The sequence below is a fragment of the Labrus bergylta genome, chromosome 7 (assembly GCF_963930695.1).
Source record: "Labrus bergylta chromosome 7, fLabBer1.1, whole genome shotgun sequence".
Taxonomy (NCBI): domain Eukaryota; kingdom Metazoa; phylum Chordata; class Actinopteri; order Labriformes; family Labridae; genus Labrus; species Labrus bergylta.
The window spans coordinates 22,161,498-22,189,101 of NC_089201.1; the positions used below are offsets into that span (position 1 = coordinate 22,161,498).

Consider the following 27,604-nt stretch of genomic DNA (forward strand, 5'->3'; position numbering starts at 1 on the left):
TTCGTAGTGATGACGTCGGTCTCGGGGCGGTGCTCTCGTCGATGTAGTCCACTTCCTGTTTCTCTGCCCTGGTTTCGCCTGATCAGCTGCATCAGCCCTCGCCATCCGACGAAGACACCATGTCACATCAAACGGGCATTGAAGGTAGACGCCGTCCTCTGCTTTTGATCGTTTTCTCCCCGTGAAAGGTTTCGTTTTCCTCTGCGTGTGCGTGTTCCCGTGTTGGCGTTATGAACCTGCAGGAGCGTCAAGTTCAGCTAGCCACTCCTAGCTAGCTCTGAAGCTACCGTGATGAGTGTGTGTGTGAGTGTGTGAGACCGATGGTGCCCTGTTTGAGCACTTTTAGGACTGTGAATCATAATCCCTGAGCTTTTCAGACAGATTGTGGGGCTACGTGAATCACAGTTACACTATGCTTTATTTCCGCATTAACGCAAAAAGCTTAAAACCCGGTAACGTTAGTTTTGAATGGACGGGCGACGCCTTCATTTAAACTCACTGCTGGCCTGGTGGAGCTGCTCCCATAAATATGTGAACAGCACTGACTTCACCTGCACTTTGTAATGATAATAAATCACTTAAGTCGTCTTGTATATGGCAGCAGTCTGAACAGTCTGTATTGAGGTGGAACAACCTGCAAATCTAGGCGTGTTAATAATAGACAGACACTGTGAATGTCACTGTTTGTTCCTGTCCAGGGTTGTTTTTATTTAAAGTGTTTGACATTTGAATGCAGGATGAGGTGCCTCTTTGTAATGTACGTGTGTTTTTGTTTTACCTGCTGATTCTTCCACAGGCTGAAAATGTTGTGTCCCTCAAAAACTCTGCATCATTTTTTTAAAAGTATGTGGCCTGCTGTTAGTAAAGCACACCTCCATTTCTTCATTTAAGAACCTTTTCTGTAGATGACTTAGATCATGCCTTAAAGTGAATCCCTTTGTTTGACTGCGCTCCATTGTTTTGACCACGCAGAACTCTGTGCAAACACTGCATGACAAGTTTATTGTTAAAAGTGAACTCGTATTGTTTTGTGACTTCGGCCCTGCTTGATATTTCTAAAGCAAGCAGTCGTTTTCCACTGGTACTCTTACGACCAGGTCTCTGGAGTTGGCCCTGTTCCCATTTTCTGGCAGGGGCATTAGGAAAACAGCAGAGTCATTCCAGCTTAAACCTTTAAGACCTTTTGTGTGGATGCTGATTGGAGACTTCTTTTTATTGCGACTGTGTTTCAGGTCAACAGCGGTCGGTACTTAATCCTCTCTGCACTACATAGGTGTTCCCAAATGACACCTAATGACCTTCTGAATACCATAAAAGAAAATACAGAAAGTATAGTTTTCTTGCTTTGTTATGGAGTTTATGTGCAAAAATGAGTGATACTTTGTACTGAGTTATGTATCAACACTAGCTATATGAGAAGATCCTTTCATAATCCTAATATGATGTGTTAACATCTGTTTGTTTCAGATTTGATTCTGACTCACAGATCTAGTAGATACTTCATATGAATGTGTGAACGCCTGTGTATTTAGTGAAGTGAAGCCTTTGAGTATGAAATGTGCTGTATAAATAAGATGCCCTTGCCTTTTAGATGGAAACTTGCAATCCAGGGCTAAAAAAGGCCATGTTAGCAAGTGTGTGTTTAATAAAGCTGAAGACTTGACCCTCTCTCTGTTTCTCCTCAGCGGGAAATGATGTGAAGGATATCTTCGCCAGTGCCAGGAGTGGGGACCAATATCGAGCCCTAAAGATCGTGATTGAGGATGGTAAGTCGGTCCTGCAGTTTGTTTGCAGATTCTCCTGCAAAGAAAACTTTTAGTTAGAAATCCAAACATGGCTGACGTTTTATTTTCTTGCACACATCTGCTTTCCAGAGCAGCTGACCCTAGGCTCCACCAGGAAAGCATCAAAGAAGTGGGACCAGGAGTATGATAGCGTAGTGCTGACCCTCCTTGAGGAAGCCATGCCCTGCTATATTCTGTACCGGCTGGACTCCACTAACAACCAGGGCTACGAGTGGCTCTTCCTGGCCTGGTCACCAGACAACTCATCTGTAAGGAAACCAAGCCCAGACCAGATTTAATGAATAGCTTTCCATACTGCTACTAGGCATGTGTACTCCTCTCTTCTGGCTAGAGTATCCAATGGGTGGGGTCACCACATCAAGGCAGCAGGCTTGTTGAAAATGTGGCTGAATGTGGACCAGACCTCTTGAAATCTAAACATGGGGATATTATGTTGCTCCGGTATAACCTGGTGCTTAGTCTAAACATCCAATCTCTAAATTAGAGTCCACCCCTCTCAGGGCTTTTTGTTGATACGAGCGTCTCTTCCTGCGCTGGTTCCCTGTAATGCAAATGTGTGTTTTGCATTTGCTTTGTTTTAAACTCGTACAGTGTCACCTGAGTCATTTGGTTCCACTCAAACTCGATGAACCACTTCATGGAATAGAGTCACCGTGATTTTAAATAAACATGACTAGTAGACGCACAAATGTTGATTGTATAGCAGTGGGGAGAGGAATGTTACAAGGAGAGGCCGGTGCCGTGCAGGATATTTGAAGCACTCTTTAAATGCATGGTGGAATTGAACCCAAAGTTCCCTTTCTGCGAGACATGAGCTGAACATTCCTGCCCCGTGGCTGAAAGTACTGTGCTTGCACGTTGAGGCTTGTCTGGACGAGGCAAAAACAATTTCACAAGCAACACATGTTCATGCTGCCCTGACTGAAGTGGTGTGAGTGTGTTTTGACTTCTCTGAAGAAGCCTTTTTTTTTTTTAGGGCGTATGGAGATATTGTTGGGAGTTTTCAGTACTAGTCATACCTAGGAACTATATTTTCTTGTCTAGGTCTTATTTCCTTTATTCGTTATTTGGTTTTACAAAATATTGATGAAAAAAATCCTGGTTTAAAATGATTTTATAAAACATTTTTGAGTGAGAAATCATAGAATTGGTCCCTTTTGTTAGACCTGACTGATACAGTCATTGTGTTTTTGGGGATTGAGACTGAATAAATACACAATGCACATGTGCATAGCTCTTTTTCATCCCGTAGTCTTTGTATATTTTTCCAAATAAAACGGTTGAAAAACACAAGAATAAATAATACTACAGGTCAGAAGCTGCAACTTTCTCATGCATCATAACAAGTTTTCTCAATAAAAAGATCCTTAAAACGTTCACTCTTCTCCTCAACAGGTGCGACATAAGATGTTATACGCTGCTACTAGAGCCACACTGAAGAAAGAGTTCGGAGGCGGACACATCAAGGACGAGATCTTCGCTACCGCAAAGGTTAGTCTCCTTGCAGCGCAACACTTGAAGGTGACGTGTGAAGCTCCATGAAGCATTGAGGCTTCGGTTTAAAACCTTCCCGAAAGTCGACGTAAAACAAGTCTAGCTTTGTTCGTTTTCCGAACTGGCGACTGAAATTAGCAGTGATGTATCCGTGAGTCAGTCTTTTTGCTGTATGATGTGGCATTGTGCTTCTTTTTCTTTTGGGCCCCCAGGAGGACTTGACTCTCAGCGGATACAGGAAACATCTGACCTCGCTGGCTGCTCCCCTACCTCTCACTGCTGCAGAGGAGGAACTGAGGCAGATTAAACTGAATGAGGTACACACACACACACACTTCTTAATCATAGTTTCAGTTTGAGTCCAGCTTAGAGGATATAAAGCACTTCACTTTGACAAAGATGTGAGCTTGTTGTCTGTTTCACTACGTCATCCCGACAGTAGTGGCTGCGGTTGAGGGAGAAAAACGAGCTTATTTCCGCTCTCAGCAGTATTCCTCCTCATCACACCTCCTGTATGTGAGATTTAAATCCCTACAGAACTGCGTTGAGTATCAGTGAAGGCCAGCGATGCATCCTTCCAAACAGCACAAGGTCAGCAGCGGTGCAAGTCTGCATATGCTTGCCTGGCAGTATCAACACTCTGCAAAGATGCTGATGCATTACAACAGCAGGATGTTGGCACAGACGGATGTATAAGGCTTGCACAGCTCACACCCATAGCTCCATAAAAGTTATTTAAAGTCAAAAACCCCATGAAGCCGGGGCAGCAGAATGTTTAAAGAAGAGCTCCTTTGTTGGGTTCCAGGTCTTTTAAGTTTCAAGCACATATGAGATATGTCCTTGGTAGAGTTCCTGCATAGAGCACAGGTGAGGTGCACTGTTGTGTTTTTGTTGTTTGCAGTGTTAGGATGAGTACGTCAGCTGCGTTTATGCTGCTGTTGCGGAAGGCTTTTAGGCTGTAGGTCATTTAACAGCTGCTATTTTTTACTCTTTGCTCGGTGAAGTTTCACTTTCAGATTTCACCTTGTTTCGTTCATTTGACAGAGGCCTTGCACTTTTGCAATTTTTTTGAGTTAGTTGGTTAAAGGGTCTGACCAATACGGGATTTTTAGGTCCGATATTGATTCTAGGGAGAGAAATCTGATACCGATATATCGGCCAATTTCTTTCTTTGTTTCTATCTATGTTTGACCTTTAGAGATGGATATAGACACATTTATTGGGTTGATCCCTAAAACGTAGTTATCAAACACTCGTGGAAAGGAGGGTGATGATGCTTGTTGTAATCCATGTTGTACTCTGCTGGTGACAGCCATAAAGAGAACTGCTAGTTCAATACAACCATACTCAAATGAAACGCTATTTGTCTGGTGAATAAATCGAGTAATTTCGGCGAATATCTGCCATAAAATTAGCCGATACCGATTAGGGGTGCAGAAATGCAAAATTTTTCTCTAATCGATTACTCTTCCCATTGTTAAAGCGAGTACTTGAGTAATCGTTTTGTTGTTCTTTTTTTTTTCTGTGATTCTTTTCCCCCACGGGAGGCCCCGCCCCCAACTATGAACGCAATGCCGACTGTATCTATTGATTAATTTGAATCTTCAGGATTTTAATAATTGTTAGTAAGAGGCCTTTGTATTAACATTCAAATATGACATTTCTTACTTCAACAGACAGCAAACCTCAAATAAAAATTCACACAGACGTGTTATGACCGTTTTAACACTTTATTATAATTAGAGCAGTGAGTGTGGCGAGCGGAAGTGCAGACATCAGTGCGCACTCATTGCACGTTGAAGCTGTTTCGAAAGCAGCAGCAGTGTAGAGCACACTTTACTCTGGTGAATGAAGTTACAATAGAACAGGTGAACAATTTAAGTGTCTGTCTGTTTCATCTTTCTCCTCTGTGCGTAATGACACACTCGCTCCATCTCGCTCGTCCGTCCGCTATGAGCTATTTCTCCCTATAAGGTTGTTCCATTTTGTAGTTATTAAAAGAATAATTATCTAAAATTCCAAAATATAGGAAAACATCTAGTTATGCTGCTCTGTCCTGGATGATCAAACGTCATTGGTTTAGCGGAGTAAAGCGGTAATCGCAAAGTGAAAGTCCTTCTTTTTCTGTGGACTAAAAAGACAATTTGAACTGAACTTTTGTAGATCATATTGCATATTTCGTTTGTTTGGGACTTTTTGTTCATTGTGAATTCATAGGGGGGTTAATTAAAGGGATATTTTTGTTAGGGTTGCAGCGTACGGATCAACAACGGACGCGTTTCAGCACAGAGCGCTTTGTTAGTCATCTATTTTCTTTTTGCGCTCGTGCTCCTTTTTTTCTGTTTTGAATTAGGCCTATCCTAGAACCCACAATGCAACAAGAAACATTTACTCGGGTACCCAAGTATTCGTTTGCACCCCTGATACCGATAGTCACTGGTTATGCTAATATCGGCCGATGTTATCCGCTGATAAATCAGTCGGGCTCTAGTTACCCTGTAATACTGTTCATCTGTTAAAACTGCTATGTGTATGAATACTGTTTGTATCTTTTTTTGCCCTGCGTAGCTTATGATGAAGCTTCCCTGTTTCATTGTTTTTGCTCTGTGACAATCAAGACTTTGGATTTTGAATCTGTTGGGCCAGAGTTAGTTATAAAGCGAATTCACATCTGTGGCCCGAGGGAAGAAAAGATCTGAAAAAAAGAAGAAGTATGCATTATAATACAAAGCAATTACAAACAGATTTCAGAGTCAATAACCTAAAAATAAAATGGATGTGACCTTCTCTTGATGTTGGAAGACGGTTCCATACAAAGGTTTAATGAATCAGTGATTACATCATTGGTTTGTCCTGAGTCATGTTGAAGTTTTGTTTAAAAAAAAATACTGAGGATTGTGCAAGTCTCTGATATTGGTGGGAATCGAGATCCAACTCTCGAAAGAACCTGAATGAACGGCTCTTCTTTATTGAGAAACAACATGATCTAATCGCTGCTCTTTCAGTTTGCAACATAAACAAGAACTGTCTTTCTTACCATATATGGGCGTGCTGTGAGCAGTGCAGTCCCTCTTTATAGTATGCTAAATTAGAAGCTGCAGTTTTGTGCTGGTCCCACTTGACCAGCTGTTGAAGAAAGATAATATACCATTAATCTGTACAGCCTAGATGGGGAGGGAAAAAAGAGGCTTTAAAATATTTATCATTGCTGTGCCTTGTAGACTGCCGGCCTTTTTTTTTTTTTTTACTAAGCAGATGGATAGAAGAGCCGCAATCCTTTTTTGTGTGTGTGCGAGGTAGCTACATCGGAGGCTCCATCGGTTTGCACGGCATTTCATTTTGTGGGAACAGGGGCTCTAAAAATAGACGCAATCCATCAGTGTAATCCCTCCTCAGCATTTCTCGTTTTATGTGTGATTACGCACAGGAGCTTTGTCACTTCCAATACGAGCCCCTCATATGTAATCATCGTGCGCCCCAGAATGCGAGCTGCTTGTTGCTCTTGTAAACATTCAGACTTTCTGATCAACAGGAAGAAGCTTAATTATTTCATTTCACTCATACACAAGACTTAAAGGCACCGAAGTAAGCAGTGGGAACCTGTGTGTGTTCCTCAGTGTTTAAACGCATGATTGAATTTAATAACCGAACAGAAATGTATTGATTTGGAATTTATTAAAGGATCGCCCCCTGAGACGTATCAGCTCATTCTGAAGGGAGTATTCTTGTGTGTGAAGTAATACACAAGCATACAAAACAGCATCACTTATCAGACAGACATACTAGAGCTCGACTGATTTATCAGCCAGCCGATGATATCAGCCGATATTAGCAAATCAAGTGACTAGCGGTATCGGCTGATTTTAACGCAGATATGAGCCAATATTACTCGATTTATTTACCAGTCAAATAGCATTTAATGTGAGTATTGTTGAATTACACTAGCAGTTCTCTTTCTGGCTTTCACCAGCAGGGTGCCATATGGATTACAACAAGCATTATCACGCTACAGAGTGTAAAGCGGTGACTTACTTTTCAGTCGAGTGCCCGTCTTGTCTATGTTGTACTGTACATCTTTTCCACGAGTATTTGATAACTGTGTTTGAGGGATAAATGTAATAAATGTGGTTTTAAAATGTATGTCTTTCTATCTCTACAGATGAAACATAGATCTAAGACAAACATCGGCCGATATATCGGTATCAGATTTTTCTTCTCCCCAATATCGATATCGGCCCCAAAAATCCCATATTTGTCGGGCCCTAAAACACGTACCGGTAGTTACACAAATACAGAGTGCTCTCCCAACCCTTCCCCCCAGCTCTCTCTCGGCTGTTGAACAAGACCTGGTTTAAAAATGGAGAACAACAGTAATAAGAGCAACAATAGCGCGCACTTTGTCCTTTTGGCCAACTGAAAGTTATAAACAACAGGAATGAAAAACAAGAACAGGTTGTTTTTAAGGCAATGAAATAAATGTGACCTGAAGGAAGTGATGGAGAAACCTTTTTTTTTTCTCTTTAACTTGTGCTTCTCTGTATGATTCCATAATGTTACTTACGAGCATGTCAACATCATGTGGTCATGAAGTCATCTGGATTCTTGTGTTTGTGTATGTAGACACATACGTACTTTGAGCACAATAAGACCGTGTTGCAAATCACAAACTAACACCCTGTCTTTTTTAGAAGTTTTTGCATTCGTGTTGCTTTTAAATAAGATCGTATTTTTTAATAAAAACGGACGACGTATTATAATAATAAAGCTCCAATTGTCCCTATTAGTGCCCTCATTAACATGACTATGTTTGCTCTAATTTAGACGGCCTTTGTAACCATGGCTTGCCAACAAAACGCTGAAGTGCGATGTTGTTCATTTTGTGTGTTTGTGTGTTCAGGTGCAGACAGACATCGGTGTGGACACCAAACATGCGACTCTGCAGGGAGTGGCTTTCCCCATGCACAAAGATGCTGTCGCAGCACTCCAACGCTATAGGGACGGAAAACACAACTACGTACAACTGGTGAGTCTTTAACAGGCAATCATTAGAGAGCAGGTGACCTTTGGTCGATCAATACTTGGAACAAGCATATTCTTGTTTGTCTCTATACATTGTTCTGAGAGAGAGGTGTGTGTGTGTGTGTGTGGGGGGGTGGGGTGGGGGGGGTGTGTTGTTGGCGGCGGCACACAAACACAATGAGTCACTCTTTTTGCCCAAAAAGCCTTTGTTCCTCTCATTGAAATTCGAAGGGTCAGTGTCACAAGATCACATCTGTGCAAAGTACAAAGGCGTATTTGTGCCACTGTTGCAGCTTTGTCTCGGTTCCTTTTTCGTTTGTGGTCCTAAAAGCTGTAAGGAAGCGGCGTGTTTAGTTCTATTAATCTGCTGAGCAGCAGAACAGTAAATGTTTCACTCAGACGCACCTGAGAGGGAGACGCTTGTTATTCACTCTCCTCACAGATAGGTTTTATTTTTATGTTGGAAGTAACATTTTGATTGTACCTAAGAGTATCCTGCCTCGAGCTCATTGTAAACAGACTCAGGTGAAGAGAAACAACAAAGTGTTGTGGTACTCGGAATCAGTCTTGGTCTCAAGACTAGTCTCTAGACCAGTCTTTTGTAGGTCTCGTCTCAGAACAGAAAGCATTTTTACTCCCGTTGTCTCGGTCTCAGACTGGGCGGACTCCGGATTTTAAATCAAGACCACCACTAACAGGCCTGGACAAATTCCCCTTTCTAAAAGAACAAATAACTTCATTCATAATAAGATTTGTATTCTTCTGTCACGTCCAAAACCTTCCCGGTGTTATGGTCTAAGTTAGTGACACGCCCCCGGCACACAAGATGATGATTTTTCAGTGATATTTATGGTCTTTGTCTTGACTTGGACTCGATCCTTAATCCCTAAATGTCTTGGTCTTGTCTCGGACTCGATCCCTAAATGTCTTGGTCTTGTCCCGATCCCTAAATGTTTTGGTCTTGTCTCTGTCCTGATCCCTAAATGTCTTGACTACAACACTAAAACAAGATACACCAACAATACTTACATGATCGTATAGTTCATCATTCTAAACTCTCCACCAAGAACAGACAAGGCAAAGAAAAAGAGAAACTATAGACAGAAATAAAAGAGGTTTAGTAAGAATAATACTCAGGGAAAAAGTCAATATCCTGCTTTGCTCTAAGGACTATGCAGGATTCATATCTCATATCATATCAGCAGTCGGTCTAGAATTCAAGCAGGGATTCCTCGTTCCACCAACCTTGAGATACATTTATTTTCTCCCTTCAACAGGAAGTGGACGCTGAACAGGAGCTGATTCGGCTGTGCAACACTGAGCCAACAGAGTTGAAAGACCTGCCAATGAGAATCTCCAAAGTATCTCCACGTTACCACTTCTTCCTCTACAAACATTCCCATGAAGGCGACTACTTGGAGTCCACAGGTGAACACTTTCTCTCAACTTATTTTAAAGCATTAGACACACTCGCTATTATTCTACACTGCTCCTTTTTCTCCATGTTGCTCTGTGTCCGCTCTTCTCATTGTTTTTTTTTTTTCTCTCTTCTCCCCACTGCACAGTCTTCATTTATTCTATGCCCGGGTACAAGTGTAGCATCAAAGAGAGGATGCTGTATTCCAGCTGCAAAAATCCCCTGGTCGACATGGTGGAAAGAAATCTCCAGATTGAGATTGAGAAAAAGGTACGACACTGCAAAAGTAACACACACACAAAAAACACATTTTACATATAAAATCATGAGGTGTAATCTATTCAGAAGACTGTTGTTTGTTTGCTGCAACATTATCCCTTTATTTTGAACTGATGGTCAAATAAAACAAGCAAGAGATCCCTGCACCGTATGCTGGCTTCGTTTACGTTCACTGAACCAAAAAAATGCATGAAAATATCGTGTTTGGTTTTTTTGTGAGCTGCCATGACAAGTTGATTTCTCCTGTGGTGGATCAACGAAGGCTATTTTGCCTCATCTTATATTGCTGTACAAGACACGCTTTCATTCTGGGAGTTAAAGAGGAACGACGGAAAACAAAGAGCAAGAGTGTCAAAACACACACAACCACACACTGTTGTGTCCTGTCGGCTCTTACAATAGCATCAACGTCAGTTTAGCTCTGTAAGTTCCTCCATCATTAATCTCAACAGCAGAACAACATCTCTCCCCACATAGTGTGTCTGCACTGGTTATACAGACCAGTTAGGCACAAGCTGTGAAAGAGAGGACACTTTTTTTTTTTTGGACATTCTATAGATAAACAATGGTTTGATATTTTGAGGTACAAGTGGCAAGATTGTCTCTTAATGTTTGATTCAAAAGTGCTTCGCTTTACTTGTTTTCAGCATATCATTGCTCTATTTAATCTGAGTAAACACAGACAATAAAAAAGAAAAACTCTAATGTGAAATGATCAAAGACCATTCCAACCTGTTGAAGCTGAGGCAGACAGTTGATTGGGAATGTATTCTGATGCGTGAGTGCATGAGGTGATGTGTGCAGTATGGATCATACAGAATATGAAATCAGGCTTGTTAAAGAGGGAGCCTTTCTGTGTGTCTGTGTCGCAGTTGGAGATCGACGACGGGGACGAGCTGACCAGTGATTTCCTGTATGAGGAGGTGCATCCCAAGCAGCATGCACACAAGCAGGCCTTCGCCAAGCCCAAAGGGCCCACGGGGAAGAGGGGATACCGCCGCCTCACCCGACCACCCGCAGAGGGAGAGGGGGAAGATTAAACAGACCTCAGCAGCCAGGCCACCACCTCCACTCTGAGCACGTTCCACAGTGGAGCATTCCTGTGATGGGGGGGAGGGGGAAATCATATTTTCACGCTTGTTTAAAAGAATAAGACAACATTCAAAATTCCCGCAAAGTTCACCTAGAGATCCAACTATGCACGCCAAGGACAACTGAGCAATGACACACGGCAGAGTCTCCATTTGTAGCTTGCCAAATGGAAGCGTATTAATGTGTGTTTAGCACAGTCACCATAATGAATTAACAGGGATTCAAATCGGCTCGGGAAGAGAGAAAAAAAAAAAAAAGTCAACCTTGAGTTTTTACATTGTTGCCAGAAATGTGAACTTGCGCCAATATGAAAGAAAAGAAAAAAAAAACCATTTTGAGTTCACATCCTCCAGTTTTTAACCTGCATTCCTTAAGTCTGTGTCAATTAATGTTTCTGTGTCTAATGTGTTCCAGATTGGTCTCCTACTGTTTGCACAATGAGGTGCTCCAAAGCCGAAAAAAACATAGAATGACCCCACTTGTGTCTATTGATTCATTTTAACCGTGCATTTTATATTGGACAAATTGACTTCTTTTTTGATATAACTGTGGTTTACATGAAAACAAATCATCTGCTGAGAAACTTATTTTTCTATGCAAGTGCTGTAAATGTACATATTGTAGCTGTGTGATGCTCTATGATTAAGAAACAGTCTGTTCTGGTGATTGTTCGGTGTCAGTGAGGATCATAGCGGAAAGAACCGGGGCTTCCAGAAATATTACATCAATACATCTCATATTTCACTGAGAGGAAGCTCCTCACATGTTGCCGGGTTCCCACGCCACGGGGGAGGCCGAGTCAACCTGAGAGGAAAGGGAATACTTAAAAAGATCCTTGATGATATGTTGCCACATCCACTGTTCTACTGATTAATATTAGACAAACTACTAAGCTCACCTCATGGTTAAAGGGAAAAGCCCTTTCTATTCATAGTGTCAGTATAATAGAAAAAAAAAAAGAATCATGTTCAGTCTTATTTGTTTTCTTACAAATCTTTCTTTTAAAGAAGAAAAATAAAATATTTAAATCAGAAGTGTTGTCATGCATTTTATTCTTTTGTCGTCACAAACTGGTGAGGATGATTGTTTCCAACCTCTGCAAGACATGAAAAGACAAAACAAGAATACATACACTCTTATAAAAAATATACTGAATCATTTAAAAGACAATATTCATGGGAAAAAATATGTATTTGTCAGTCAGAGTAAACAAGCAACATTGATTCTCCTCTGGTGAGAAGCAGGTGCACTGTTACTTCAGCAGGCTCAGAAATCTTTTGTCTTCTCGTCTCTTGTTTCACTTCTGGACCTTATGATCCAGTAAAATGTTTTTGACAACTCCTTTCACCTCCATCAGGACCTGTGGAGAAGGTAACACTGTACATCAGACACAGGCATACAAGCTGAAGCATATCAAACATTATAGTTATTTGCCTCCAGTTGATCATAGTTTGATTCACGCCTAACTTCGATGATTTCATTGTGTCCCTGCCTCTGCCACATTCAGTAAAGCTTGGGGAGAATCTACTGGCATCAATATGGATGAATGTGTGCGAGACGTAACCTAACCTCACATAACATTACATAAGCTCAAATAAAATAACCTGAAGGCAAGATGTCTTTGACTTTAGTGCTTCATTAGAGAACCAGATTCCTCAGTTCCATGAAACATATCTACTAAAGGGAAAGATTTCTGAGAAGCAATCTGTCTGTGTGAAAAAAAAAAATCATTAATCTGACATTAATCCCCCCAAAACTAAAACACCATATAGGCCAGACTGACGCTTTAGTCTATTACAAGTTGAATTCTTACTTACGCATCAAATCTGCAGATGAAAATGAGTGCACTTTATACTCATGTTTAATTTTATATGCCTCTTTCTCCCCCCCCCCTTTTACTGATTTATTTTGATCATCTTAGAAATTAAAAATTAAATGCTGTTTATAGGTAAGCACAACAAACAGCTCTAACAGCACACTGTCAGTATTTTAAAACATCTTTCTGTTTGAAAAGGGCGTAAGGAGGAAGGACAGAACCCCCCTTTATTTCTGTTAAAATCAATAAATAGGCATGAGGCATCCAGAACAATTCAATGGGATGTAGTTCAGAGCCACAGGATATGGCAGTCAGATCAGAGATCTTAATAGACTGACTCAGACGTCGTTGTTTCTGTCGTTTTGAATGGAGGTTGTTAGTTTTCATTGCTGCTCCTGGAGCTCATCACACAATCATGATGACTCCGGCACCGTCGGCTCAAACTATAAAGCTTGATACCTGTCTCCTCTGACTGTACCTGCTTGATGACGGGCCGTCTGTTTTTCCTCTCGAGGAGACAGTTACAGGCCAAAGAGTAGATACTCTCCGACTGGCTAAGCTCCCAGTCGCCCATCTTTTTGTCCAGGAAGTCCTCCAAGGTCAGATCCTCGTCTTCATCGTCTATGTCGTACTTCATCTCCATCTGTGGGAGTGTTTATATTGATAAGTGCTTGTGTCATACTGGAGGAACTTGATTTTGAGGGTGCTTTTTTATTTGCCATGACCTCCAAATTTGGATTTATATACTGTATATAAAACCATGTGAACACTGATCAGCACAACAAGAAACCTGTCTTAATTACTCCCTAATGACTACTAGCTGATAACACGCGCCTTACTTAATTAAACGCTAAGTCTGTAATAAGCTGTAATCGTAAACTGATGCTTGATAGATCCTGCAGTCAAAGCCTCTTTTGTGCAGCTTACCAGGAACTGTGGCTCACGGTTTTCAGCGGCTGGCGGGAGTCCAGACAATATTTCCAACAACACCTGTAGATAGCAGAGAAGGTGGGCTTAATCACGTGGCTTTAGGTAGACAGAAAACCTTTATTACCCATCCATGAGCCCGGCAGGATTACAGACGCTGTAGTGTTTCCACAGCTGCCCTATAGCACACATATAACCTGTACATACTGAGCTGTAAGGAAGGACGGGCAGCTTCATACAGTGCTGCTGACCCTGTCAATCATTCGTCCAATGTCATACATCGGATAATACGTTTGACATTTATAGAGACTGACACAATGCAGCTGTGCACCCTCAGATTTTTTTTTAGCAGGGAATAATGACAGTTGATACATAAAACAGAGCTCTAGTTTCACAAATGGGGAGAAATCTATACACTAATGTTTGCATCCCGCAATTATGTGCGTGTCAGTACTTTAGGAGAACCTTGCACTCAAGTAAACTGCTGAGTCGGGGTCAGTATTTCGCATTACCGCCGCACTTTCTCCTTCCTGACATTATAATACCCCAATGTGTGTGTTTATGTGTGTGTGTGTGTGTGTGTGTGTGTGTGTGTGTGTGTGTGTGTGTGTGTGTGTGTGAGTGCATGTCTCTAGATGTGCGTGTCTGCAGAAAGCCTACCACTCCAAAGCTGAAGACGTCTGATTTTGCCGTGATCTCGCCTCTTAAAGCCTCGGGCGCCATGTATGCACGGGTACCCACGATCCTCTCCGTCATCATGGTTGTCGATGTGCGCTTTGGGGATGCTCTCGTCAGCCCAAAGTCGGAGATCTTTGCCACTAGATTTTCATCCAACAGGATATTTGCACTTAACGGGAAGAAATGAAATGTCGTGAGAAAGGCCTTTCTGAGCTCGCGACAAATGTCTAAGGAACAGTCGCACATTTTGGGGAATAATCTCACATTCACTTTCTTCCTAAAAGTCAGGGGAGAGCGAAGCAGCAACATTTATTTAGCCTGGCTCTGCTCGGAGCTAACAACATCCACAAAGTCCCTCTAACGCTCACTGACAAACATTTTTTCCAGAACAAAAGCAGAAGATCAAAACAACAACGGACAACATCAGTCTTCCTTTTTGCTCTAGCTTCATTTGTATCTATCACGTTTGAGAGATGGTTTGAGAAATCTTATTTCAATCCATCTCGAATCCTTCTTGGCTGCACTTACTCTGTCCTGAAAGCTTTTTGAGATCACATCTATCTGATCTGCAGAAGATGCACGATGTGATTACATGTTAATGGGTTCTAAGAGTGGGTTCAATTTTTTCACTCAGACTCTCAGCAAAATAAGTGGACAAGTGTATTCTCCAAAATGCAAAACTTTTCCTTTAAGAGTAGATCATTTTTGGGTGCGTTCATAAAAGGACAAACGTGCCTCCTCTATTTACCTTTTCACATCTCTGTGGACATGATGGTTGTTGTGCAGATACTCCAAGCCTCTTGCTGTCCCTTCAGCGATCGTGCACCTCTGCAGCCAGGACAGTGGAGGGCTTTCATCCTATAAGAACCACAAGCAATAAACAAGGTATAAATGCGTTTTGTGACAGGAAAAGTAGTACATTTTAAAAGATAAAACGTAGGGCAAGTGTTGGTTTTTACCAAGCAAGCTAGTCGGTCTAGCAAAGAGCCATTGGCCATGAGGGCGTACACCAAACACGGGTGCTGTCCATCACAGGAAAATCCGACCATGTCGACTAAGTTGTCATGTTTCAACCTGTAGAAGAAGACAGTCTCATCAAACCAGATCTGTATTCTTAAGTATATAAATCATAATGTTAACCAATCATGGTGGAGCTGGGGAAACTCAATGACTGTGAGCTAAATGAAGTTATTTATTTGTTCATTTGACATGGACAATGCAGTAACATTGGTGCTTTAACATTTAACCATGCACAAGTCCCAGATGCACTGCTCTAGATAGATAGAAATAACAGCTAGGTGATGGTAGCTAAGCTTAGCATAAGAAAGCTCACACACTTTGTCACCAGCAAAACAATAAACTAACATTTAAGTCACTGCAAAAAAACAAACTTCAGTAGTAGCCTACAGGTAGACAGACCTTTTACCTTGTTTACATAAGGCAATGCTAGGCTAGCTGTTACCCTCCAAAGTTGTGTTGAACAGAAGCCAATATCTGTCAAAAGTTACACTGAATTTCATGGTGCATTTTTGGGGGGAATGAATTCAAATCTTTTCTTCTTCAGATACAAGAATTGATTGTAACTGTTTTTGTCTTGCTTGAAACCGATGGACAAGTTTTTGTTTCAAACAAAATCTCAAACTAATCCTGTAATCCTGTAAACAATGTTCAGTCCTCTTGATAAATCCCCATACAGAAATCCCCTCGAGTGCTTCATTGTTGCACAAAAAGATAATCTAAAAATCTGCAGTTACAGACCGCTTTAACAAAGACTCCTTGAATGCTCTCACTCTCTAAAGTTTGATCACTTCGATCGAAGAGTCGTCCTAAAAAAAAAAACAGATGGACTGCAAAAAACTAGTGACAGTTTGTTTATGACTTTTATGAAGTGGTCGTGAGTCACTCAAAAGCAGGCAGATTAACAAGGATCAAGACAAAAGACGACACATACGCTCTCAGAGTTTGGATCTCCTGTTCGAACTGAACCCGCAGGTCATCGATGGAGACGTCCTCCATCTGAAAGAGACCACATTCTGTGTTGTGATTCACAAGCTCGATAAAAGTGTACTACGATTGACATGAACATATTTTCACTTACTGGATTGAGTTTTTTAACTGCTACAGGCTTGTCATTCAGGAGACCTTTGTATACTGTGCCAAAACCTCCCTCTCCCAGTCTGCTGCCGCCATCTGATATAGGGCGATCATCGAAGTTACCTGTGATGGTCATCAGCTCATTGTACAAGAAACTAGACAAACCTAATGAAAGAGGGAAGACAGCACAGGCACTTGTCATGTGAAAGGGTTTTAGTTTCTGCCACCTGCTGGCCAAATTCTATAAAAATCACTTTTCATATAAAGCAGCATCCTTGTACAATGCTCCTCTGTGGAAATCAAAATGTCTGTGTATTACATTTACTCACATGCTGTTAAAATGTAAACTATTTAAAGTTTTTTGGAACATGACATCATAACTTCACAAACAATCATAGGGAAATGTTTTAACCTTAAAGTCTTAAAGTTCAGTACAGACAGCTACAGTAAAATCTAATCTCCTTCATAATGATTTTACAGAAAAAAAAACCTAGAAGTAGTTTATTCAGTGATATATTGTTAAAGTATTCAGCAATATCATAAAGGTCATATATTATGCAAAATACACTTTATCATGGTTTTCTAACACTCATGTGTCCCAAGCCAGTCTAGAAAACCCCCAATTATGAGAAAACTCCATCCTCCTCATTCTACCCTCTCTCTCCAGATGACTGAACTATGATGTATTCACCTGATTGGTCTGGATCGGAGTTCTCCAGTAGAGTCTGTGTTTGCAGCACAGAGGTGACAGGTGGTGGCTGTGGATCTCTCTCTTCCAGTACTCTGGTAGGACGGGAGCTGTATGTTTGTACAGATTCAGAAGCCGGCTGTGTCACTATGGGGACTGAGTCGTCAACCGTGTCTGGACAGAAAAAAAAAACCCCATCAAAAGAAGTTATTTTGTTAATATATGGTACATGAGGGAAACGCATGGTCTTCATTTCTTAAGAAAGAAATTACATTTTGTCGTGTGAAGTTATTCAAAAGATGTTGGAAAAGTTGGAAATTTGTTCTACATCTCATTAACTAGACTACATGCAAACACAAGATAGTGTTACATAGAAATCATTCTGTTTTACATTTCTGTTTATAAAAGGCAAAGTGTATTGTGCGGCATTATTCTTTGATCATGAATGTCATTTGTCTGCAAGTCATTTGTCGTGTGTGGTACTATTGTATGACATCAGGTAATCCCATATATCCCATATTAAAGAGTCACTCTTTAAACACTGTATTCTATTTGATTCAATTATTTTCCACTGGCATTTATGAAGCTTTTAGATTTAAGAACAACACACTGATGGACATTCCTTTACGTAGTCTACATTTGACTAAACCTTGCTCTACTAGCATTTAAATAACGTGCCATTTTTGGCCTATTGACTTTTTGAACAATGCATTACAGTCTGAATGTAATTTACACTTTTGTATATTTTGAGAAAAGTGTTAATGTGTGTGTTGTTTACAGCTACCTTTTGCATTTTTTTTGTACTTACATTAAGGTCTTCTTGGGGCAACCTTCCACTGATACTTTGTACATAGTATGAAATAAAATCTCTTGAATCTTTAAAATTTGCTGCCTGGGGTCATGTTTTTGTCACTAAGTGCTCCTTGCTACCATCGTTTTGCATCTCATATCACATAGACAAAGTGAATTTATGAGGCAATAATACCGTCAATAATACACACCATCATCATTGATTGTATTGTTAGTTGAGTTTTAAGCCCATAATATATATGTTTAATATATACAAATCATACCAGGTAGTAACAGACAAGCAGCAGCCAGTAACTTGTTACTCTTTAGGATGTCCACAAGTTCACCCACTGTACTGTTGGTGGTTCCCCAGTCAGCCAGCAGCTCCATTGTTGGACTTTTACCCTGAGGTATGAGGCCTTCAAATCTCCTGGAAATCACAGATTATATTATATTATCATAGATCAGACAGACAGACAGACAGAGAGACAGACAGACAGAGAGACAGATAGACAGACAGACAGACAGAGAGACATAGAGACAGATATACAGACAGACAGATAGAGAGACATAGAGACAGATAGACAGACAGACATAGAGACATAGAGACAGACAGATAGACAGACAGACATAGAGACATAGAGACAGACAGACAGAGAGACATAGAGACAGATAGACAGACAGACATAGAGACATAGAGACAGACAGACAGACAGACAGACAGATAGATAGACAGAGAGACAGACAGACAGACAGAGAGACATAGAGACAGATAGACAGACAGACAGATAGAGAGACAGACATACAGACAGATAGATAGAGAGACAGACAGATAGAGAGACAGACGGAGAGACAGATAGATAGACAGACAGACAGACAGATAGAGAGACAGACAGAGAGACAGAGAGACAGACAGACAGACAGATAGCCTATTTACGTACTTGACATGAAGCTGGGAATATCGAAACTCCCCACTCGGCTTCCGTATTGAAACAATAACATCTTTCCACCTGTCTTGAGGGTCCAGAAAGTCAGACACCTTGAGACGTAAACTATAGCTGAGGTTGCGGATGTAAGTACAGGAAGTTACTGAATTGTTCATTGTAAGTGAACGTACTGACTCGCCTTTATCTGACAGTCATACCGACATGATGTAGCCTACAAACCACAGGGCTGCTTTGGTTGATTATTGTCCTCACCTCCACTGAGTGCACCCATAAAGGAAGAAGAGTAGAAAACGGACTGTAAACAGTCTAGTAATGTGTGTCTTTTCCGAGATTGAGCAACTTCCTAAAAACACAACACACCCACGGTAAAGTCTCCACCTTCAATGCGGAAATAGCCTGCGAGTTGAAATAGTGTAAAAGTTGCTTTTTGTTGTGTGTTGCATCATGTTGTCGAAAAGAGAGAAGTTTATTCATTATTTTGGGGTTTTGGGTCTATATTTACGTGACAGAATAAGCTTGAAAAACAGAACTAAAGAGAGAGACAGGGATCCTCATTGCCTCCATGCTTGTAGTGTAACGGTGCCCTCTAGTGGATAAAAAAAGAGAAATCACTTTCAGACAAATTTTACATTGAATTTTGTGTATATGGTAAAGTCTTAATCGAAAAATGCCAGTCTATTTTTAATAGAGAAAAAGAAAAGGTATTCACAAGAGGGCCACACTACTGCAGTGCCACACTGACTAAAGGTGATAATCCTTGTTTTCAGTCGTGGGGGGAAATATTGAGATGTTAAAGATGGCTTAAAGTGGACTAAAGTGTCAAAAGTAAATCATGAAACTGAACTGATGTGACCAACGTTGCACTACAGGTACTGATGTGACCAACGTTGCACTACAGGTCAATAAGCTAGATCAGCTGCAGATATGTGACACTGGTCAGTGAAATGCAGATAACGACCTCTGTACTTAGTGTCAACATTTTAAGCCACTTCCTATTTTAGATTTGATTTTCTAGCTATTTCTTTACAAATTGTTTTTGTGTCTCATTGAGTCTGATTATACAGTTTTTTACTCTATTAATAATGTTTTTTTTTTTTATCTATAAATGCTGTTGTTGTTTTTTACCTGGTAATATATACACTATTCTTATGCATTTGCACTTTGCTGCTCAGAGAGATGCTTTGTATTTAGTTTTCTTGCACGATGAACTTGAATGTTAAGTCTTGACCGTCTTTGAGGGCACGCTGTTTACTCTGCATTATTAGATTATTATTCACACATAACCCTATCACAATGCACTGTATTTTATAAAGTGATCAAATATTTGAATACAGTTCCTCAAATTCTACATAAGTACATTACTTGGGTAGAATTTTTTTTCAAAACTATATTAATTACGATTTTTTTTTGGGAAGTTACAATGCAACAGGTACACATACGCAGAGTTAATAGTTGTTTTTAAGACCACTTCATACCTGTCTGCATGTTCATGAAAACCTATTTGATGACACTTTGAAAAAGGACTAACACTGCTTCTGTGCTCCATACAGACACACTGTCCTGGGCTGTTTTTAGAAACCATCTGATTTAATAGAATAAAGGATTATATATAACTAAGCTAAAATGTTAATTTTACAACAGTTGTATTCTGCCTTGTTTTATGATGTAACTTCAGTCAACAATTTGATTCTATACCTTACTCCTTTTCTCTCTTTCAGTCTGCCAATCTTGATCTGTCTTTACACCCCATGGATGTGGATTCATGAGACGTATCATTGGCTGAAAATAAGCAGGTAAGAAAAGAACAACGCTGTATGTTTACCTGCTGATAAGGTCTTTTGGCTAATCTAAAACCATACTGGAACAGTACACAAAACACATCACGGGAGAAAAACTACTCAGTGTTATATCTCTCCTCCTTCCAGAAACAAGCTGCCTTAAATTAACAACTTCATCTCACTGTCCTGTGCCAAATACTGATGGCAAGTAAGCAAACAAATGGAAGCGTTTTCTCTCCAGTCCTTGGATTACATTTTTTTAATTTGCACTACTTAAACTTGATCTGTTTGTGGTGTATTAGAGTTACATTGTGTGTGTTGAATCGTTATGAGTTCCATGTGGACCGAAAGGGTTGGGCTGTCTAGCTGTTTGGGTGAAGGGAGGGGCACATGTGAGTGTCTGAAAGAACATATTACATAAATACTGTGCATGACAATACATTTTATTTGAGTGAAATCACAGCTGAAATTAAAACAAAGCAGACAGGAAGAGTCTATAGCCAAGCCAGTGGATCTGTGAGGCTGTACATAAACACAGCTTAAGATGAATGTTTATGTTTGCATTCTACCATGAAGCTCATCAAAGCACAGATATAATGCTAACATACTAATGTTTAGCAGGTATAGTGTTTATTATGTTTCCTAACCTGTGTTGATGTGATAGCATGCTAGCTGCAGCTGATTGGATGTTGCTAGTTTTGCAGGAATTAAGGGGTCAATTCTATTGGGCAGCAGCAGCTCAGTCTGTAGGGACTTGGGTTGGGAACCAGAGGGTCACTAGTTTAAGTCCCAGTGCGGACCAAATATAGAAGTTGGTCTGGTAGCTGGAAAGGTCAGATCACCTCTTGAGCACTGCCAAGGTGCCCATGAAGGCACCAAACCCCCTCCTCACCATCAGCTGTGGGCCCACTGTGGGCCACTCCGTCACCCTGGCTTCTCTCCATTAGTGCATATCCATAGGATCCTGTTTCTGCATGTGTGTGTATAATTCAACCTATATGTGTGTTCATGACTTACAGAGTGTAAAAGCTGAAATTTCCCCTTGCAGGGAGTAAATCTTAATCTTATTGAGGATGATGCTTACAAGAATTCAGGGCATGAACAAAATCATAAAGACTCAAGCGACGTGCCAGTCATGACAATAGCCTCGTGTTGTCGTGCAGAGATATTTGAATCTTTTCAAAAGTAGTAGGCTGACTGTCGTTGATAAAGCAACACAGCTAGCTAAAGATGATCCACAAAACACAAACTTTTAAGCTCTTATTTTGCTTTTTGCATAAAAATTTAATTTGGGTCATAATGGTCAAATTTCCTTACACTACCATAGTTTACGGCATTTAGCTCTTGTTCCTTAAAAGGCTTAAAGCTTCTTTGGGATAAACTTCAAAAACATAGCTTAAACACAATTTAAAAGCTCCAAAGAAAACTGAAAAAGTAAAAACAATGTCAGTTTTTCAGTTCCCTTTTGATGAATTAGACCAAGACTAAGATTAGGAATCTGTTGTAAACCAAAATGAGCCACTAACAGACCTAACGTTAGCCTCTCTGTTTCTGTTGTTTGTTAGCTTGTACCCTGTTGTTGACGCACTGGTAGATGTTGGTATGCTATCTGTTACAAAGGGACAGTTGTTGGTTACTGTTTTTGTAGATTGTTGAATAAAGATTTACATCCAGAAACTGCACACTCTATAATGTAGGTATGAAACTTTCACTATGCTAATGCTCATTGTTAGCTTAAATGACAAGACTTCTCTCATTTGAGCTATGGGTTTTCAAGTTTGTCCGTACTATTGCGTATTATGAACCAAATCTAGCTAGCTCAGATTTAAGAGAAGTGCACTCCTCCCACTTCTGAAAAAAAACCTATCTCTATAATGACAAACTTTGCAAAGATAGGCCTACATGTCAGTATAATTAAAGTCAGACATTTTTTAAAGAACATTTAACAGAAAAGAAAGAAAAACACATTTTTGGAGTTCAAAGGAATTTTAATTAAAAACAAAGACATGTCAATAATATTGGTATGTTTTTCATTGTTGATTCTTTCATGGCAAGCAGTAAGTTTGTGGAAACTGACCAAAAGCACATGGCTGTCAATAATGGAGCATCAACAAACCGCTCATAAAACCTGCAAAAACAATCCTACATGTCATATTTGATTCTGAGTAAAATCTTGATGGGTCCCTATGAAGAAGTCTTTTGTATGAATTTCACAGCTGAGCATCATTTCACATTATGCTTGTGAAACAACATATGAGCCAAGATCTAAGCTAATAAACACTCGGGCCTGTTTATTCTGTTTACAGGCTACGTATGCTAACACCAATGCATGTACCTCTTCATTATAAAGCCTCATTTGTTACGCTGTAGTGACTCATAAACTCCCCCCTAATGTACTTTTCATATCTTCTGATAATGCGTGCACATGGTTTGAATTACACGAAAAGGAGTCTTCACCACATGTGTAAACAAACTGCAATCAAGCTATTTTGTATGGAACGGCAAAATTGGAGCCATTAGTGCAATTGTGGTGGAGTGTGTGTCCTCCTTATTCCTGAAGTTTGGTACCCTGTTCCACCAACACATAATCCTGAATTTATGAGTTTAATGGGTGCCCGTCAGTGGTTGTTTATCTTTAAACATATTCCTTTTCATGTGTGTTTGATTCATAATTCATAATTGTAGGTATGAGTGCATTTGCATGTATCGGCCCCTTTGTTGTAGTGTGTGCCTTATTTCAGAGTTTGTGTATGTGTGATACATCAGGGTGTAAACACTTGCCACAGGGTATATGAGCAGCTGGGTGTAATATTTGTCATATTTATGGAGCCTGATGGACCTTCAAAGCAGCTCTATGTTTGATGGGGAACTGCAACCACAAGCTGTCACACTCAGATAAATACTGTGTGTGTGTGTGTGTGTGTGTGTGTGTGTGTCACTGCATCAGCTGCTGTGGGATAACCCTCACATCTGTGAAGAGGTGATTTCTTTGATGTTACTTATCTCCTGCATGCTTCCTCTTACCTCGGCGGTAGAATCCAAACAGCGCGCACACAGTTCACACGCAGACAGACAGGGAGCGAGGCCAAACTGCGAGCTCTCCTGTGGTGATCTGGGAGACGGAGGGAGCTGCTTTGAAGGAGGCAGTGAGAGAAAGAGAAAAAGAGCAGAAAAAGTGAAACCATTAGAAGGCACAAAGAGAAAAAGAGAGAAGAGGAAAGACAGAAATGAAAGAAGTGATGGAGGGAGGAAGATTGCGAGGGAGAGGAGAAAGAGAGTCTCCCCCCCCCCCCCCCCCCCCCCGCTGTTTAGGAACAAGGGCAGAGGCGGGAGAAGTGCCAGAGTGGCTTAAATCACCAGGGAGAAAACTCTGCAGGTGGAGGAAGTGATCAGAGGAAGTCATATGAGGTCTAGGAAACCTCCATCATGGTTAAACAAGGCGCTGGTACACGGCACAGGAGGGGCGATAGTTAGGTTGTTTGGGCTTTAATCTATCTGATTTATTTTCATGTACAGAGCTGAGTCGGGTTTTCTGGCAGTCTTTCAAAAACTAAGGTCATCCAAGGATACTGATTTTTTCTGTTTTTTTTCTAGCTGCCAAGTATCAGCTTTTACATATTTGATACAATACGATACTAAAGGTAAGATAAGATGAGACAGCTTAAAAAAAGGTACGATACAATAAGATACAATACATTAGGTTGCGATGCGATACGGAACAGAACAAATTTAGCTGCTTCCACAGTTATATCAATATTTATATACAAAACAATAGAAGCAAAGGACAATCCACAGGTAAACAGAGATGCACATACCAATGAAAAAAATACAACATAAGAAAAAAAAGAAAAGACAAAAAACATATAGATACATATTTCTTATGCATGAAAATGTAGATAACAATGCATATATATATTTTTTTTTTCTTTTTTTTTCTTAAGATTTATTTTTGGGCTTTTTGTGCCTTTAATGGAGAGATAGGACAGTGGATAGAGTCGGAAATCAGGGAGAGAGAGAGAGTAGGGAATGACATGGGAAAGGAGCCACAGGTGGAATTTGAACCTGGGCCGCCTGCTTGGAGCACCATAGCCTCCATACACCACTAGGCCAATGCGGTGTTCTACAAGTGTTCTACAATTCCAGATTTGATATGTTAAATTTGGTATATAAATATCTAACTATAAAGGCTATTGACAAAGAAATCTGACTTAATTTAAGACATAGGTTGAAATTTTTTTTTTTTTTCAGCAGCTGACATTTTTTCAGTTCATTCAGGATTTTGGAAAACATCCAGAATTGCTGTTTGTATCTTTGAACAACTTCCCGGGTTTTTTTTTTAATAACAGCAACACATTTATCGCTCAGAAACAGATGTAACCTTTAATTGAATCTCTTTAAGATGTTAACACAGCATGCTTTAAACTAGTAAAATAAATGACCACATTGTAAAAGTTAACAGGCAAGGTTTAATAAAAAAGTACACTTAGATCCTTGAATCAACTGTGATGATTAACCATTAAGCACAAACTGGGGTAAAGCTGTTGTTTGCTTAAACCACTCTTCCATAAACTGATTTTTTTTTTTTTTTTTTTCTGCTTATTAGCGTCTCTTCTCTGTGCATACCACTTTAAACTAATGGCTGAGGCAAAGCAAACACCCTCTGATGTATGTCTGCATGCCTGGCTGTGGGTGATTACTGGCTGCAGACAGGTGCATCCAACTCATTAGGTGCAAACTGGCAGATTTATGATCACAAGTCAACACAACAGAGGCGATGTGTACAGTCGCTTGTGATTAATTAGCAGTCTTGTCGGGTAGTGTAACAGTTCACCCGGCTCATCAGAGGTCTCCCATGTTGGAATTCAAATGAGCCAAATGAATGGGAGGACCCGCTTGGGGGGACAGAGAGGAGCAACAGGGGGTATGGGCACAGCATCACGGCCCAATAGAAGAGCTTCAATGTATGTCTGCATGCCCACTGCCTGTCCATACAGGGCCTTTAGCTGTGTGATACCAATGGACATTGAGAGCTCACTGCAGGGAGTCTTCCTTTAAACGGGAACACTGTTGAGCCAGTTTCATGCATTTCTCAAAATACACCCCCCTCTGAGCAGCATTTCATTATCTTTTATTTAGAAATGTGTTCCATTGCAATGAATTCAAAACATTTATGGCTGCATTGACGCTGGGAGCCCCACAACACTGCAGCATGTAAGGTTTGCTGATTGGGTTTAAAAAGAGAGAAGAGACTGCAGTTATAAATGCAACATATAGAGGGCAGTAGTGGCTTGCAACTTCTTATTATTGGCCAATGTGGTCAACTTTAACACATGCGGAAACATGCAGACAACTGAGTATGGATAAAACATGCAATCACCCCCCCCCCCCCCAAAAAAAAAAGGTGCAGGGGACATTTATAGAAAACAAATTGTACAGATGTTAAAAATGAAGTGAGCAGATATGACCCCTGTCAAGCAGAAGTGAAAGTTATTTTGATGTTTTAAAGCACTTACTTTTGAACATTTCATTAATTGCCTCCTTATTCCTCTCCTGTGGGTTGGCACATCCAGCAAAAATATCTGTAGCAGCTGGTTGCTTGTCTAGTCTTTCCCCTGGGCCTTTGCAAAAAAAAAAAAAAAAAATACACACCCAGTAACAGCTCATCAGGAGTCGACTTCTAAAGGAAGATCTGGCGGCATCTTGAGTGGCAGCTCGCCGTTGCGTTGCACTCGACTGGTCACCGACACTGCCTGATTGCAGGAGGTTGCCCTCTCATATTCCCTCAAAAATCTCTGGCTACAATCCCAAAATGATCTGTCCAGCCGAGCGCACCAGCATGAGAAAAAAAAAAAAAAAGATCTCCTCTGCTTGAAGACTCCTTGTTATCCGGGTGTATTCTGGGACATCTGGCAAAAAGCCATGAGTCATGCAATGCAAAGGTATGCACGCAAGCACCTGAATTTAACACAGCAAGACACGTACTGTAGACACACACCATAGGTATATATTTACTCCACTTTTATATGAGCATGTCCTTATTAATTCTTAAAGATTTCATATTAAAACAGAGTTGATTCAATTGAATGGAAACCACACACTTACTCCTGTTTTCTCCTTTGACTTGATAAAGACATGAAAAACTTGGACTGAAAATTAAAAGCAGGGCTCTTTCACAGCCTGTGACTTCACTTGGATGATGACATAGCTCTGGTTATAACATAACATGTGCTACAAACCAGAGTGTCAGTCAAAATCCACAACTGAAGCCTTTTAGTAATCTGTTTCCACTTTCAGTTCGGCTGGCTGCGAGCTCCTCAAGGCCATACCGCTGCACAATTAAAGATGCAGACCCTATTCTACTGGTATTGAAAATGTATCAAGTCTAGAAGTGTATAAAATCAGACAGCTGTGGTGATTGTAGGGCGCTGTGTATTAGGACACATGGGCCAGTGCACGTATCATAAAAAAATCAGACATTGAGTTGGAAACTAAGAGTGGAGTTGTAATGATGGGCAACTTTATGGATGGAAACGGTATGCGCCCAAAAATGGTCTTCAAGCCTTTCTCTACAAACAAGTCATGGGTTCGGGTCTAATTATTTTTTTCTCCAGTTAAACCTGTTCAACTCAGTTATCGAGAAATGATTGACCAAATATCCCATTTAAGTTTTTAGTGCTTCCTTTTGTTTGGAGGTTCCAGTGGATTGCAATTTAGTAAGTCATATTATACTTTAGGTGAAAGCAAGATTTCCATTTGATGAACTGTTTTGTCAAGTTGATGT

The 27,604-nt window shown here is 40.5% G+C and overlaps 2 protein-coding genes across 2 annotated transcripts; one reads left to right on the plus strand and one right to left on the minus strand.

Annotated features, from left to right (window-relative positions):
- twf1a (twinfilin actin-binding protein 1a) lies at nt 1-12,140 on the plus strand. Its single transcript, XM_020645886.2, has 9 exons — nt 1-144; nt 1,686-1,766; nt 1,875-2,053; nt 3,201-3,296; nt 3,512-3,616; nt 8,197-8,322; nt 9,596-9,746; nt 9,884-10,005; nt 10,887-12,140. The coding sequence occupies exons 1-9, from the start codon at nt 120-122 to the stop codon at nt 11,052-11,054; spliced, it is 1,053 nt and encodes a 350-aa protein (XP_020501542.2). The 5' UTR covers nt 1-119; the 3' UTR covers nt 11,055-12,140.
- A 1-nt stretch (nt 12,141) lies between these two features.
- irak4 (interleukin-1 receptor-associated kinase 4) lies at nt 12,142-19,414 on the minus strand. Its single transcript, XM_020645885.3, has 11 exons — nt 19,040-19,414; nt 18,383-18,528; nt 17,313-17,483; nt 16,626-16,786; nt 16,479-16,543; nt 15,487-15,601; nt 15,276-15,385; nt 14,510-14,696; nt 13,850-13,912; nt 13,401-13,565; nt 12,142-12,466 (listed from the first exon to the last, which is right to left on the minus strand). Exons 1-11 carry the CDS (start codon nt 19,198-19,200, stop codon nt 12,404-12,406), a joined length of 1,407 nt encoding a protein of 468 aa, XP_020501541.2. The 5' UTR covers nt 19,201-19,414; the 3' UTR covers nt 12,142-12,403.
- Between the last annotated feature and the right edge of the window lie 8,190 nt (nt 19,415-27,604).